The sequence below is a fragment of the Prionailurus bengalensis genome, chromosome A2, assembly GCF_016509475.1.
Source record: "Prionailurus bengalensis isolate Pbe53 chromosome A2, Fcat_Pben_1.1_paternal_pri, whole genome shotgun sequence".
Lineage (NCBI taxonomy): Eukaryota > Metazoa > Chordata > Mammalia > Carnivora > Felidae > Prionailurus > Prionailurus bengalensis.
The window spans coordinates 7,674,502-7,687,487 of record NC_057348.1 but is presented as its reverse complement, the minus strand read 5'-3'; the positions used below and the strand labels follow the sequence as shown (position 1 = coordinate 7,687,487).

Here is a 12,986-nt window from a genome sequence, read left to right as displayed (position 1 = left end):
TTTCTTGCCACCGCTGTCTGTGCACCCCCCCCCCCCCCCCCCCCCCCCCCCCGCAGCAGCCGCAGCAGCACAGTCAGGGGGAGCGTCTGCTCCTCCCGGAATTGGTGTCTGGTCCCCGCTGCCTCTGACTCCCCTCGTCTCTTGCCAACCCTGCTCTCTGTGTGTTCTCCCAGATACGCCAAACCCGCTCTTCCCCATCCGGTTCTCCTCTCATCCTGCGGGGCTCAGCCCGCACGTCTCCCCCTCCTCCGAGAAGCCCTATCGGCTTGCCCCAAGCTGTCCTCTCACCCGTTTCCCCCCATTCTCTGCCACGTCCGTGCTTGGTTATCTTCAAGGCACGTGCAGTCTGCAGGTCGTCGGGTTGGACTGCTCTTGGTCTCCCCCGATGGGATACGAGCCCCTCCTTGGTGATTCCTGGTCACCGTGCTGTTTCCGGTTCCTGGGATGGTGGCGCCCAGCCTACCGTGGGTGCTTAGACACTCCATGAATGATGTGACGGCCGGGGCCTGCTGTGACTTTTCAGGACATGAGCGCGCTGGTGGCCGCCCGCATGCGGCACATCCCTCTGGCCCCGGGCTCAGACTGGCGCGACCTGCCGAACATCGAGGTGCGGCTGTCCGATGGCACCATGGCCCGGAAGCTGCGATACACGTACCACGACAAGAAGAACGGCTGCAGCAGCACCGGGGCCCTCCGCGGGGTCTGCTCCTGTGTGGAAGGTGGGGGCCCTGCTGTGCCGCGGCCGGGGGTGGGGGTGCTTCCCGGCCCCAGCCCCCTGGATCCTGATCCCCCGCAGCCCCCCAGCCCCAGCCCCCTAGCCCCAGCCCCCTGGATCCTGATCCCCTGCAGCGGTCCAGGGGGCTTGGAGGGAGCACTGTTCCCTGGGGTCTCCTAGCAGGAGGTACCGGGGGCTGCCGCTCACTGACCTGAGGACCTGGGCTGGGCGCGGACGTCCTGGCTTTAAATAGCTGCTGAGAGCATTTAGGTGATAAGAGCTTTGGGGACAGGGATTGTCGGCTGCTCGGTCCCTCCCGTTCTGTAACCACAGTCTCATGGCAGCCCTCTCTTCCAGCGGGCAAAGCCTGTGACTCCGCGGCTAGACAGTTCAACACCCTCATCCCCTGGTGCCTGCCCCACACCGGGAACAGGCACAACCACTGGGCCGGCCTCTACGGACGGCTCGAGTGGGATGGCTTCTTCAGCACGACCGTCACCAACCCCGAGCCCATGGGCAAGCAGGTGGGTCTGCAGGCCGCGGTGGTGCCAGGGAGGGGACGGAGGCAGGGGCTCACGGTGGGGGCAGCCCCTGGGGAGCCTGCACTCCTCACCCCCCCTCCCCCCGCCCCCCAGCCTCTGCCGATGGAGACCGGCTCGGCCATTGAGGCCCGAGGCTGCAGTTCTTCTCCATGGTTCAGTTTCCCTCCTCCTGCCCCGAATGGCGGGCGGGCCCAGTCCCGTTCCCCTTCCCACCTCCCCTCTCCCTTCCAGGGCCGCGTTCTCCACCCTGAGCAGCACCGCGTCGTGAGCGTGCGGGAGTGCGCCCGCTCCCAGGGCTTCCCGGACACCTACCGGCTGTTCGGCAACATCCTGGACAAGCACCGGCAGGTCAGCCGAGGGGAGCAGGGCCGGCTCTTCCTCTGTCCCTGTGTGAGGCGCCGCTGAGCCCCTCCTCCAAGCGGCCCCGACGGGAGAGAGGCCCCTCTGTCCGACCCAGGGTGCAGGTGTTCCGGGGGAAAGCAGGGCTCACGGGGTCACTTATGAGGGGACACGGAGCCCCTGGAGTTTATTGGCCGATTGGCCTCAGTATTGCCAGGAAGGGGACGCCCGGAAGGAGAGAGCCTGTCACTGGGACCCAGAGTGCTCGCGGGTCAGGCTGTGGTTAATTAAGCACATTGGTTGTCACTTCACAGCTCTGAGGCAGGTTTAGCCCAAAGGAAAGTTCCAGGGCACTGAACTTGAGTGAAGGAGCAGACAAAATGGGCTCAGGGTGGGAACGAACCCACAGTTCCTCACTGATACTCAGGGTGTTAAGTTTACTATTTCTTAATTACATGTATTTCCATCTAAGGAATGCCTGTTCATGGCTTACAAAGCAACAATACCCCAGGGGTTCTAGCAACACCCCCCCCTCCTTCCTGTTCTCTGGAAAGAATCCCTCTTGGCTGAAAGTGAAGCATGGTGACCTCCATGTCGATCTGAGTTTTCTAAAGCCCGCTAAAGGTCCCTTTTCTGTGGGTGGGCCTGGACACGGGGTTCAGGGTGGGGAGGTAGGGCGGTTGGAGGGTCCCTGAGCCGTCATGGTGGAACCGGCTCCGGAGGCCCACGTGAACGGGGCTCACGTCATTGAGAAAAGGCTGCCACTGACCCCGGCCGTGCCAAGCCACACACCGCCCTCCTTCCCTCCTTCAGGTGGGGAACGCTGTGCCGCCACCTCTGGCCAAAGCCATTGGCTTGGAGATCAAGCGCTGTATGTTGGCCAAAGCTCGAGAGAGTGCCTCAGGTACGGTGGGAGCCGCTGGCGTGCAGGTCGGGGCCCGGGGCCCTTTCCTCAGGCTGCGCGGCCTGGCTCAGATGCCAACCCAGGCTGGGAACCTAGGGAACCCCTGGGAGCAGGGCGCGGTCTCCCTCTGTTCACTCAGAGCTGCTGCACGTCTCACTTGGAGGGCCATTAACATCGACACCTGGCTGCTAACCTAGTTCTCGATTTTTCTCTTTTTTTTAAGTATGTTTCTTTTGCGAGAGACAGGGAGCGGGGAGGGGGAGAGAGAATTGTAAGCAGGGCCTGCGCTGTCAGCACAGAGCCCGACATGGGCTCGAACCCACGAACCGTGGGACCATGACCGGAGCCGAAATCAAGAGTTGGATGCTTAATCGACTGAGCCACCCAGGGGCCCCTAGTTCTGTTCGTTACACTTGCCTGTTGCGTCGTGCAGGGTCGTGCGTGTTCTCTGCGATGACTCTACCTTTTATTTCTCTTTAGTGAAAATCAAGGAGGAGGAAGCTACCAAGGACTAGTTTTGCCCTCCCGTCACCCTTGTTTCTGGCACCAGGGATCCCCAACATGCACTGATGTTGTATTTTTAACATGTCAAAATCTGTCAGTTCAAATGTGTTGTACACGGTGTTTGTGGCCTTGGCTGACATGAAGCTGTTCTGTGAGGTTTGCTTATCAACTAATGACTTAGTGATCAAACTGTGCCGTACTTTGTGCATTCTGGATTTTAAAAGTTTTTTATTATGCGTTATATCAAATCTACCACCGTATGAGTGGGAATTAAGACTTTATGTAGTTTTTATATGTTGTAATATTTCTTCAAATAAATCTCTCCTATAAATCACCCTGGCTGGTGACTTGTGATTTACGAAGGGCTTCTGGCTGACTCTTGGCTGAGCCCGGATGAGAATGGGCTCTCAGAGCTGCAGGTGATCCCATAGACGTGTTTGTCCGAAGTTAGATCATTCCGCATGTGCTATGCCTGTGTTTGGGGCTGAAGGTTAACTTGTTTCAGTTCTGGCTGAGACCCAAGTGAATGTCGCTTAGTGTGGCTTCCAGGAGAGCCTTTTAAAGGAACGGTCTTAGTTGGCCTTCCCCATTGTAGCCCTTCTGTGCTCTGGAATGGACTGTGATGCCTGGTGGTGCAGCAGCCATCTGTGACCATGAGCGTGGAAGCCCGTGTAGTGGGTGAGGGGGGAAGAAGACAGGAGTCCCTCGGAGCCCTGGCCTGGTCCCCCCAGACAGACCCTTTATTTAAGAGTCTGTTAGGTAGGCTTTTTCCATCCTTTCAGCCTAATTCAATCCTACTGAATTCTAAATTTTTTTGTGTGTAATGTTTATTTATTTTAGAGGCAGAGAAAGCACAAGTGGGGGAGGGGCAGAGAGAGCCGGAGACAGAATCCGAATCAGGCTGCAGGTTCTGAGCTGTCAGCACAGAGCCCAACACGGGGCTTGAACCCATGAACCAAGAGATCATGACCTGAGCCAAAGTCGGAAGCTCAACCGACTGAGCCATCCAGGCCCTCCGCCCCCCCCCCCCTTTTTTTTCTTCAATCCTACTAAATTCTAAAACCATCAAACCTCTTTGGTTTGTCTTTGGGAAAGGACTTCCTGTAAAATGCCAACAAAGCAGAAGCAGACAAAGAAGTGTCAGTCACCAGCACACGACTGGGTCAGACTTTGGACTTGGCACATGTAAAAGCCTAGTGGGTACTCTTACAGCGGCTGCCTGAGTTGTACAGACTTCTGGGGAAAACTTATCTTAAGGACAAGCCTGCCTTTCGAAGTATAGGGTCAGCCCTGATTATTCAGATATTCTTTTATGTCCCTCAACGTTTCAAAATTTCAAAGTCTTCATCTAGATACTGCCTTTTTTTGGGGTGGGGGGAAGCGAGAGCACACGGGTGGTGGGGAGGGAGAGAGAATCGTAAGCTGGCTCCCCACGCCCAGCGCCGAGCCGGACACAGGGCTCCATCCCACAACCCTGGGAAGGTGACCTGAGCCGAAATCGAGAGTCAGGGGCTCAACTGACTGAGCCACCCAGTCACTCCTAGGTACTGCATATTTCTTTAAAAAAATTTTTTTTGTAATGTTAATTTATTTTTGAGACAGAGAGAGACAGAGCATGAGCAGGGGAGGGGCAGAGAGAGAGGGAGACACAGACTCCAAAGCAGGCTCCAGGCTCTGAGCCATCAGCACAGAGCCCAGTGCGGGGCTCGAACTCACAAGCGGTGAGATCATGACCTGAGCTGCAGTCGGAGGCTCAACCGGACTGAACCACCCAGGCATTCCATGTACTACGGATTTCTTAACTGGATTCCTAGGTATTTAATCCTTTCATTCCTACCGTAAATGGGATTTCTTTTTTGTTTTCTGGTGGGAGGCAGGGAAGAGGCTCCTTTCTTAAGCAGTGGTTCTTTGCTTCTACAGAAAGATTGACTCGTATTGATTATTGACTTTGTGTACTAGGTGGTTGTTTTGTTTCGTTTTACCTAGCCAACCTGAATTCCCTTATTTTCGTGATTTTTTTTTTCCAGTTGGAGTCTGTGTTTCGGGTGTGCAACACGCTAACCAAGAACTTGAGGATTCACTTTAGCGTAAGTGGTAGAAGCTGTTTTCCGCTGTGGCTCAGCCATTAGGTCTCAGCTGGGCAGCGGGCTGTCCCTCGAGGGGTGGCCCAGGTGAGTGACTGCCTTTTGAGGCACACCTGCCTCCGAGTACCCCGAGAGCACTAGCCTGAGCCAGGCTGTGGACCAAGGGGGCGCTGCTGTGCTGGTGTGGGGCAGAGGGAGGGGACCTGGCTTCCAGCAGCTTCCGCTGCCCTGCCTGCCTGGCAGAGAATGTTCTTCCTTCTGTCAGAGTTTAGTTCAGCCTTTTCGTGGGAAGGAAACCCTAGTGGAATTGGGGACGTGACAAGAATAGTGATTGTAGTAGATTGCGGTACATTTGATCAATGAAATCCCCTGATGGCTCAAAGCCTCGTGACCATTTGAGGTGACTCATTAAACACAATGGCTGCACTTCGAGATCATTCAGAGGGGGAACTCAGGCCTTCCTTGTGGCACGAACTGTATTTAGTACGCAGGTGGTGCCCACCGGTGAGGAGAAAGCTCTGTCTGCAATAGAATGGCAGTTGATAAATGCAGGTGAGAGAATGGATTTCGATGATCCTTTTGTGGCCTCTGATCTAATGGACTCAGTCAAGAATCATGGCTGTGCTTGGGGGTCTTCTTCCTGTGACTGAACCTTGCTTTCTTCCCCTCTGGATTTCATTACGGTGTGTAGATCTTCTAAGCGCAGTTCAATTACTTTTTTTTTTTTTTTTAACGTTTATTTATTATTTTTGAGACAGAGAGCGACAGAGCATGAGCAGGGGAGGGGCAGAGAGAGAGGGAGACACAGAATCCGAAGCCGGCTCCAGGCTCCGAGCCGTCAGCACGGAGCCCGACGCGGGGCTCGAACCCGCGAACGGCGAGATCATGACCTGAGCCGAAGTCGGGTGCTTCACCGACTGAGCCACCCAGGCGCCCCCTCAGCTGAATTACTTTTTACGCGTGTGCCTGCCTGTGTCATCACCCCTGGTCAGGTGGACGTGTTAGAAACTCTCATCACCCTGGGAGGATGCCTGGCACCCCTCCCTCCACCCTCAGAGAGCCTCTCAGTTCTGACTTCAGGTAGTGGTTTGAGGATTTCACACAAGTGCTATCGTGTGGGGCCACTTCCTTTGTGTCTCTGATGCGGATTCACGTCACCGTGGGTATTAGTTTGCTCCTTTATGGCTACATTGTGCCCGCTGTAGAGAAGCACACAGTTGCCTCTGGCTGCTCATTCATCTGCCGATGGACTTTTGACTTGTATTATGGGCTCCATCGTGTGCCCCCAAAACTTGTGTTTCAGCCCTGACCCCTAGGACCTCAGAATGTGAGTGTCTTTGGAGATGAGGCCTTTACAGAAATAATGGAGTTAAAATGAGGTCATTAAGGTGGACCCTACTCCAATATAAGGACCATGTGATGACACAGGGAGAAGATGGCCGTCCGCAAGCCAAGGAGAGAGGCTTCGGGAGGAACCAGCCTGCGTGACGCCTTGACCTTGGACTTCCAACCTGCAGGAATGTCCTTGACCCCCAGCCTGTGGTGCTTTGGTGGTGGTAGCCCTAGCCCACTAAGCCAAGCGGTGCTTGGCCATTGTGAATACAGTGGCTACGGACGTTCGTGTGCACATCCTAACACGCAGGTCCTCGTGGACGTGCGTTTGTTTCTTATGGAAAATACCAAGAAGTGGAATTCGGTCTACACGGGGAGATCTAGCGAATCGCCCCGAAGCTGCCGCGGAATCCCCGGAGGATGCATTCCGTGTGTGCGTGTCCTCACTCCCCTCCTCGTGCGCTTCGCACAGCTGGTTTGCTGCTGGTCCTGTGGAGATTCTGGGCGTGGGAAGCATGTTGGTGCTACAAGGGAGGGCTGGAGGAGAGGGACTCGGGGGCTTTTTTTGTTATCCATCCACCCTCGGACTCCAGCTTCTCCCTACGTCCCTGTGCTCCCTTGGGGCCTCTTGTTTTTCCTTGGGAGATACCTGACTTTTTGTAAAAGTGATACATGATGTTTGAGAAATAAGCATTTCGCTTATTTAAAAAAAATATTTTTTCGGTGTTTATTTTTGAGAGAGAGACAGAGTGAGCGGGGGAGGGACAGAGAGAGAGGGAGCCACAGAATCCGAAGCAGGCTCCGGGCTCTGAGCTGTCAACACAGAGCCTGATGTGGGGCTTAACTCACGGACCGTGAGATCATGACCTGAGCCGAAGTCAGACGCTCAACTGACTGAGCCACCCAGGTGCCCCAAGAACTATTCCGGGGCGCCTGTGTGGCTCAGTCGATTAAGTGTCCGACTCTTGATTTCAGCTCAGGTCATGCTCTCATAGTCACGGGATTGAGTCCCATGTCTGGCCCTGTGCTGGGCATAGAGCCTTCCTAAATTTCTCTTTCCCTCTCCCTCTGTCCCTCCCGTGCTCATGCTCTCTCTCAAAAACAAAACAAAACAAAACAAAACAAAAAAACCAAAAAAGCATAAAGTGCGTAATTTTATGTGTATACCTTTATTTAAACCAAAATAACATATACACATGGTAAAAAAATGTTAACTATAGGAGAAAAGTCCAAACAAAAACAAGCTTTCCTCCCCTGATGCCTTCCTCTTGAAGCATCCCTCAGACACAGTTTGAGATTTCTTTTCGGAAAATAGTTCGCATGTGTCTGCCTGTCTGTGCTACTAAACATTTACACGAATGGGTCCCAATATCATCTGCCATTTTACATCTTGCTCCCTCCTCGTGTCTTGGAGATTTTTTTTAAGCCACAAATCGGGAGTGCCTGGCTGCCTCGGTCAGTAGAGCATGCGGCTCTTGGTCTCGGGGTCATGAGTTCGAGCCCCATGTTGGGGGCAGAGATTACTTAGATAAACTTTAAACATAACCACAAATGGATCCGGTTCTTTGAAGACTGCAGAGCATTACACAGATTGTGGCATAATATACTGTAATCTACTTAACCTATGAGCAGATAGCATTTCCAGTTTTTTCTATCACGAACGAGACTGCACATGTATCTAATTTTTACATCTTCACATGCATTTACAAGTTTTCTCACAGGTTGAATGACTTGCTTGCTCTAAAGAAACAGATATGGGTGAGATGGGTGAAGGTGATTGAGAGGTAGAAAGTTCCAGTTTTAAAGTAACCAAGTCATGGTGGTGAAAACATAAGGAAGGCAGTCAATAATATTGGAATAACGTGGTATGATGACAGATGGTGACCGCACTGCTTGTGAATGCGGCATGATTTTTGCAATTGTCAAATCGCTATCGTGCACACCTAAAACTGATAGAATATTGTAGGTCTGTGCCACCATAAAACAAAATACACGTATGTTCATTTCAAGTTTTAGTGGATGTTGTCTGTCGAATTGCCACCCAGAAAGTTTGCATTGGGGCGCCTGGGTGGCTCAGTTGGTTGAGCATCTGATTCTTGATTCCGGCTCGGGTCATGGTCCCAGAGTCGTAGGATAGAGCCCCGAGTTGGGCTATGGGCTGACATTGTGGAGCCTGCTTGGGATTCTCTCTCTCTCTCCTCTCTCTCTCTCTCTCTCTCTGCCCCTCCCCTGCTCGCTCTTGCTCTCTCTCTCTCTCTCATAATAAATAAATAAACTTAAAAAAAAAAATAAAGACTTGTCTAGAAGAGTTGGTTTTGGAGGGCCACAAGCCATTGTAATACCTAAGGCCAAGAATTATTGTTGGCCCCCTTGGGAGCCATGTGGCTCCCACTGAGAATAATACTCTAAAGGGAGAGTTGGGCAGTAAACAAATAAGTGGAAAAGGTCACATCGGAGAGCCAAGAATGTTAGGAGGGAGAATGAAATGGAAAAGGAGGGAGAGAACATCTTGATCGTTGGAATCAGGAAAACTCTTCCCAGACTTAGGAAGACCAGCCTTGATTTCTTCAGCGGCAAAACGAAAATGATAATTTCCTCCTCACGGTGCCTGGCCTACAGTAAGCTCTCAGTAAGTGAGCTTTAGAGTTATTACGTTTTTTAAAAACTTTTCTCAAAGGTAAATGGATCGCTCCTCTGCTCAGACTGGGGGCCCGCGCCCAGCGGCTCACCCAGCCGGCATCTCCACCTCCGTCCGCAGAGGGCGCTGTGGGCGCTGCGGCCGGGCCGCTCTAGGCGGCACGGGAAGTCTCGTGCTCCCTTCACTTCCGGTCTCTGGCCCGGGATTGGGCTGCGTGGAGAGGCTCGTGAAATGCCGACTGGAGACTTTGAGTGAGTCGGGGGTCCCGGAGCGAACCCTGGGAGGGGGGCTGGGGGGCCTAGGGAGCACCACGGGGCCTGGGTACGTCGAGGCGGCGTGGGCCTGGCCTCGCTGACCCAGCCCTCCCCTCCGCAAACTTCTTGCAGTTCGAAGCCCAGCTGGGCCGACCAGGTGGAGGAGGAGGGCGAGGACGGTGAGTATGCCCGGTCGTCCCCGGTCACCTCAGCCAGCCCCCGGGCCGGTCGCTGCCGCCTGCTCCGACCCTGCCACCGCGGTCCGATCCCGTAGGCCCCATCGCGGCGGCCTCTGTCCCGCGCCATCCTCCGGGCCAGCCTATCGCCAGTTCCAGATGATCGCTGGTCGGGCCCTCCTCCCGTGCCACCGCCCAGCCCTCGTAGCTGCTCCGGGGAGGAAGTTGTAGCAGCCCGCCTCCTGCCTTTATGCCTGCGCCGGGAGGGCTTTATGGGCTGCCCCCGCTTCCATCCTTGCGGTTGCTCGAGGTTACTCCAGCCAGCCCCACGTCCGGGCATGGCTGTCCCGGGGCAGTTCTTCGCCAGCGCCCAGCCCTTGTTCCGCCTTCCCGGGCTCCTGGTGTGGTCCTCCACCCAAAGGGCCCTTCATTTTGTCTCGGGCGCCCCCGCTCCTCCCAGCTCACCCTTCCTCCCCACACTCCCTTTTGTAGACAAATGTGTCACCAGCGAGCTCCTCAAGGGCATCCCTCTGGCCACTGGCGACACCAGCCCGGAACCCGAGTTAGTGCCGGGAGGTGAGTGGCGACCTCTGCTCCATTCGGGGCTGCCTCTCCCCAGCGGCGTTCCCTCCTGGTCCCCATTCCCCGGGGCGCAGCTCCCTCACCTCTCCTCTCTCCCAGCTCCGCTGCCGCCTCCCAAGGAGGTCATCAATGGAAACATCAAGACGGTGACGGAGTACAAGATAGATGAGGACGGCAAGAAGTTCAAGGTGAGGCTGGGGGAGGAGGTGGGTGCCCTTGCTCTTGGGGGACTTGCGCCGGGAGGGGACGGCGTGTGGGTGTTGGGTGGGTTGGGCTGGCTGGCTCCAGGTGCCTCAGAGACACGGGAAGTCCGAGCCTCTCCCTTCCCGTCCTCAGATCGTTCGTACCTTCAGAATTGAGACTCGGAAGGCCTCAAAGGCTGTTGCGAGGAGGAAGGTGAGACCCTGCTCCTGTCTCAGGGGCTCCCCCGGGGCTGGCTCAGAGGAATTAGGAATCCCTTTTTTCTGGTGCCTTTAGTTTTAGGCACCTATTGTGTTGGAGCACGGCTGAGGTCGGTGTGTGTTCTGCTGGGGCACTGGAAAGTCAGTGGGGTTAGATTCTCAGTCCTCTCAGCTTGTCCACCAGGAGGAACGGAGCCAAGCCCTCCCCTGAGGTGGTCACAGCAGTTCCTGATCGACTGGGCTGCACGCTTGGGGAAGAAGTAACGATAAATACGTTTGGCACAACTTTCTGTGCCCTTTCTCTGTGCCAGACCCCGTGCCAAGTGCTCTGCGGGAAGTGTTCTCTCATCAGATTCCCCTAGCAACCCTGGGAGGCGGGGAGCATTTGTGGTCCCCGTCTTCTAGGGGAGGAGGCCGAGGCCTAGCTTGTTTAACTAGCTCAAGGCCCCTCATGGTCTGGGTGACCCCTGCACGCCCCTGAGCATCGCTTCCTGTGGGAGCTGGCCCACCTACTGTCACGGGTCCCCGGGAATGGTTGGCTGTGCGGCTGCTTCCTGCCGGGCCTTGGCTCTCTCATCTGGAACTTGGGGCTGAGAGCTGTCCCTACCTGCCTCCTGGAGCCGGCATGAGGTTGAGGCCCGGCACATGCCAGGAGTGGTACACACTAGGAAACAGGAACTGTCAGTGTCACCGCTCGGGGGGGCTTTGGGGGAGGGCGAAGAATGTGGTTCAGGCCCCGACAGGCTACTGTGGTCTGGGATGTCAGCGAAGGGGTCCCACGTGGCCTTAACCTGTCCCTCATCCCGCCCCGAGCCCAGAACTGGAAGAAGTTTGGGAACTCAGAGTTTGACCCACCGGGGCCCAACGTGGCCACCACCACAGTCAGTGACGATGTGTCCATGACATTCATCACTAGCAAAGAGGTGAGTGGGGCAACACGGCAGGGCCAGTGGCCGTGATGGTGGTGGCCGGGGTGTGGCAGTCCTGCTCTGAGCGTCCCCTGACTGCCCGCCTAGGATCTGAACTGCCAGGAAGAGGAGGACCCAATGAACAAGCTCAAGGGCCAGAAGATTGTGTCCTGCCGCATCTGCAAGGGTGACCACTGGACTACCCGCTGTCCCTACAAGGACACTCTGGGGCCTATGCAGAAGGAGTTGGCAGAGCAGCTGGGCCTGTCCACCGGCGAGAAGGAGAAGCTTCCTGGAGGTGCCCGTGTCTGGGGATGCGGCTTGGCGGTCTGTGGGGCGGGGGTGGGGAGGACCGCGTGCACCTCCGGGAGGGTCCTTGGTCTTCACCTGCCGTCTGGGGATGGGGCCATCCCCCTCGCCAGTTGTCCTCTCACGTCAGCACCGCGAGGCTGGCTGCAGCCTGGGTGTGCGTGAGAGAGCGTGGCTGGGTTGGTGACTGCTGGTGATGTCGCGCATCCTTTCTGGTTGGGGCTGGCAGACCGTTGCTTTCCACGGCTGTGTCTACACCGCACATGCTTGAGACTTGCCAGCTGTGATTCTGTTGTGGACTCGAGTGTGCCGTGTCTGCCACAGACACGACCACGGCTCTGCGTGCATGTGTGTGTGTGTTCTACACCTGTGACTTGATATGCAGCATACGTGGCACTTGCCTGAGTGTGTGGGACCTGGGGACTGTCCCTGCCGTGTTCCTGTGTGTTGTGAAGCTGAGCGGTCCTCTGGCCCTCAGCTAAGATTGCCTTGGGTTGCATCAGCGTCTGTGGTTTCTTCGGACTTCCTGGATGTGACCTTTATGTCCATGTGGCCATGGGGCCTGAGAACCGGCCAGATGCATGCAGTTTGATAGATGGTGCCTGGCCCGGCTTGGGGCCAGAACTGCCAGCATCCTGGGGCGGGCCTGTCCCTCATCTGCGCCAGGTGGAGCCCTGACCCAACTGCTTTGGCCTCCAGAGCTGGAGCCGGTGCAGGCCGCCCAGAACAAGACCGGGAAGTATGTGCCCCCGAGCCTGCGGGATGGGGCCAGCCGCCGCGGGGAGTCTATGCAGCCCAACCGCAGAGGTGAGCCGGCGGGAGGGCGCCTCCCGTTCCCCCCGTGACGATCCTTTGTCCGGGGCCTGGTGAGGGCTGTTCTCTTACCAACTGCCTCTCCTTGCCTGTCCAGCTGACGACAACGCCACCATCCGTGTCACCAACCTGTCCGAGGACACTCGCGAGACCGACCTGCAGGAACTCTTCAGGCCCTTTGGCTCCATATCTCGCATCTACTTGGCAAAGGACAAGACCACTGGCCAGTCCAAGGTGGGCTGGTGGCTGTGGGGGTTGGGGAAGGGGTTGCCTGGCCTGGTTGTGCCCCTGACTCTGCCCCCCGCCCCCCGCAGGGTTTTGCCTTCATTAGCTTCCACCGCCGTGAGGATGCCGCACGTGCCATCGCCGGGGTGTCTGGCTTTGGATATGACCACCTCATCCTTAATGTCGAGTGGGCCAAGTAAGACCACTGCTGCACCCCTGCCTCCCGCCCCCTTGTCACAGCCAACACTCAGGCAGACCGT

General features: G+C 56.2%; 2 protein-coding genes across 3 annotated transcripts in view; both read left to right on the top strand.

The window, feature by feature from the left end:
* DNMT1 (DNA methyltransferase 1) overlaps positions 1-3,338 on the top strand; it is a 47,083-nt gene extending 43,745 nt beyond the window's left edge. Inside the window, 5 exon segments of the mRNA XM_043586476.1 lie at positions 524-719; positions 1,073-1,239; positions 1,489-1,605; positions 2,410-2,500; positions 2,981-3,338. Coding sequence (XP_043442411.1) covers positions 524-719; positions 1,073-1,239; positions 1,489-1,605; positions 2,410-2,500; positions 2,981-3,015 — 606 coding nt within the window. The 3' untranslated portion in view covers positions 3,016-3,338.
* EIF3G (eukaryotic translation initiation factor 3 subunit G) overlaps positions 1-12,986 on the top strand; it is a 32,898-nt gene that overhangs the window by 19,522 nt on the left and 390 nt on the right. Inside the window, exons 3-12 of one of the 2 annotated variants that reach the window (XM_043586481.1) lie at positions 9,243-9,309; positions 9,445-9,491; positions 9,981-10,064; positions 10,170-10,258; positions 10,407-10,466; positions 11,290-11,394; positions 11,488-11,677; positions 12,388-12,495; positions 12,599-12,735; positions 12,816-12,922. In XM_043586481.1, coding sequence (XP_043442416.1) covers positions 9,290-9,309; positions 9,445-9,491; positions 9,981-10,064; positions 10,170-10,258; positions 10,407-10,466; positions 11,290-11,394; positions 11,488-11,677; positions 12,388-12,495; positions 12,599-12,735; positions 12,816-12,922 — 947 coding nt within the window. In that variant the 5' untranslated portion in view covers positions 9,243-9,289. Of the gene's footprint in view, positions 1-9,242; positions 9,310-9,444; positions 9,492-9,980; positions 10,065-10,169; positions 10,259-10,406; positions 10,467-11,289; positions 11,395-11,487; positions 11,678-12,387; positions 12,496-12,598; positions 12,923-12,986 lie in introns of both variants that reach the window. The other variant, XM_043586480.1, reaches the window with a different exon arrangement.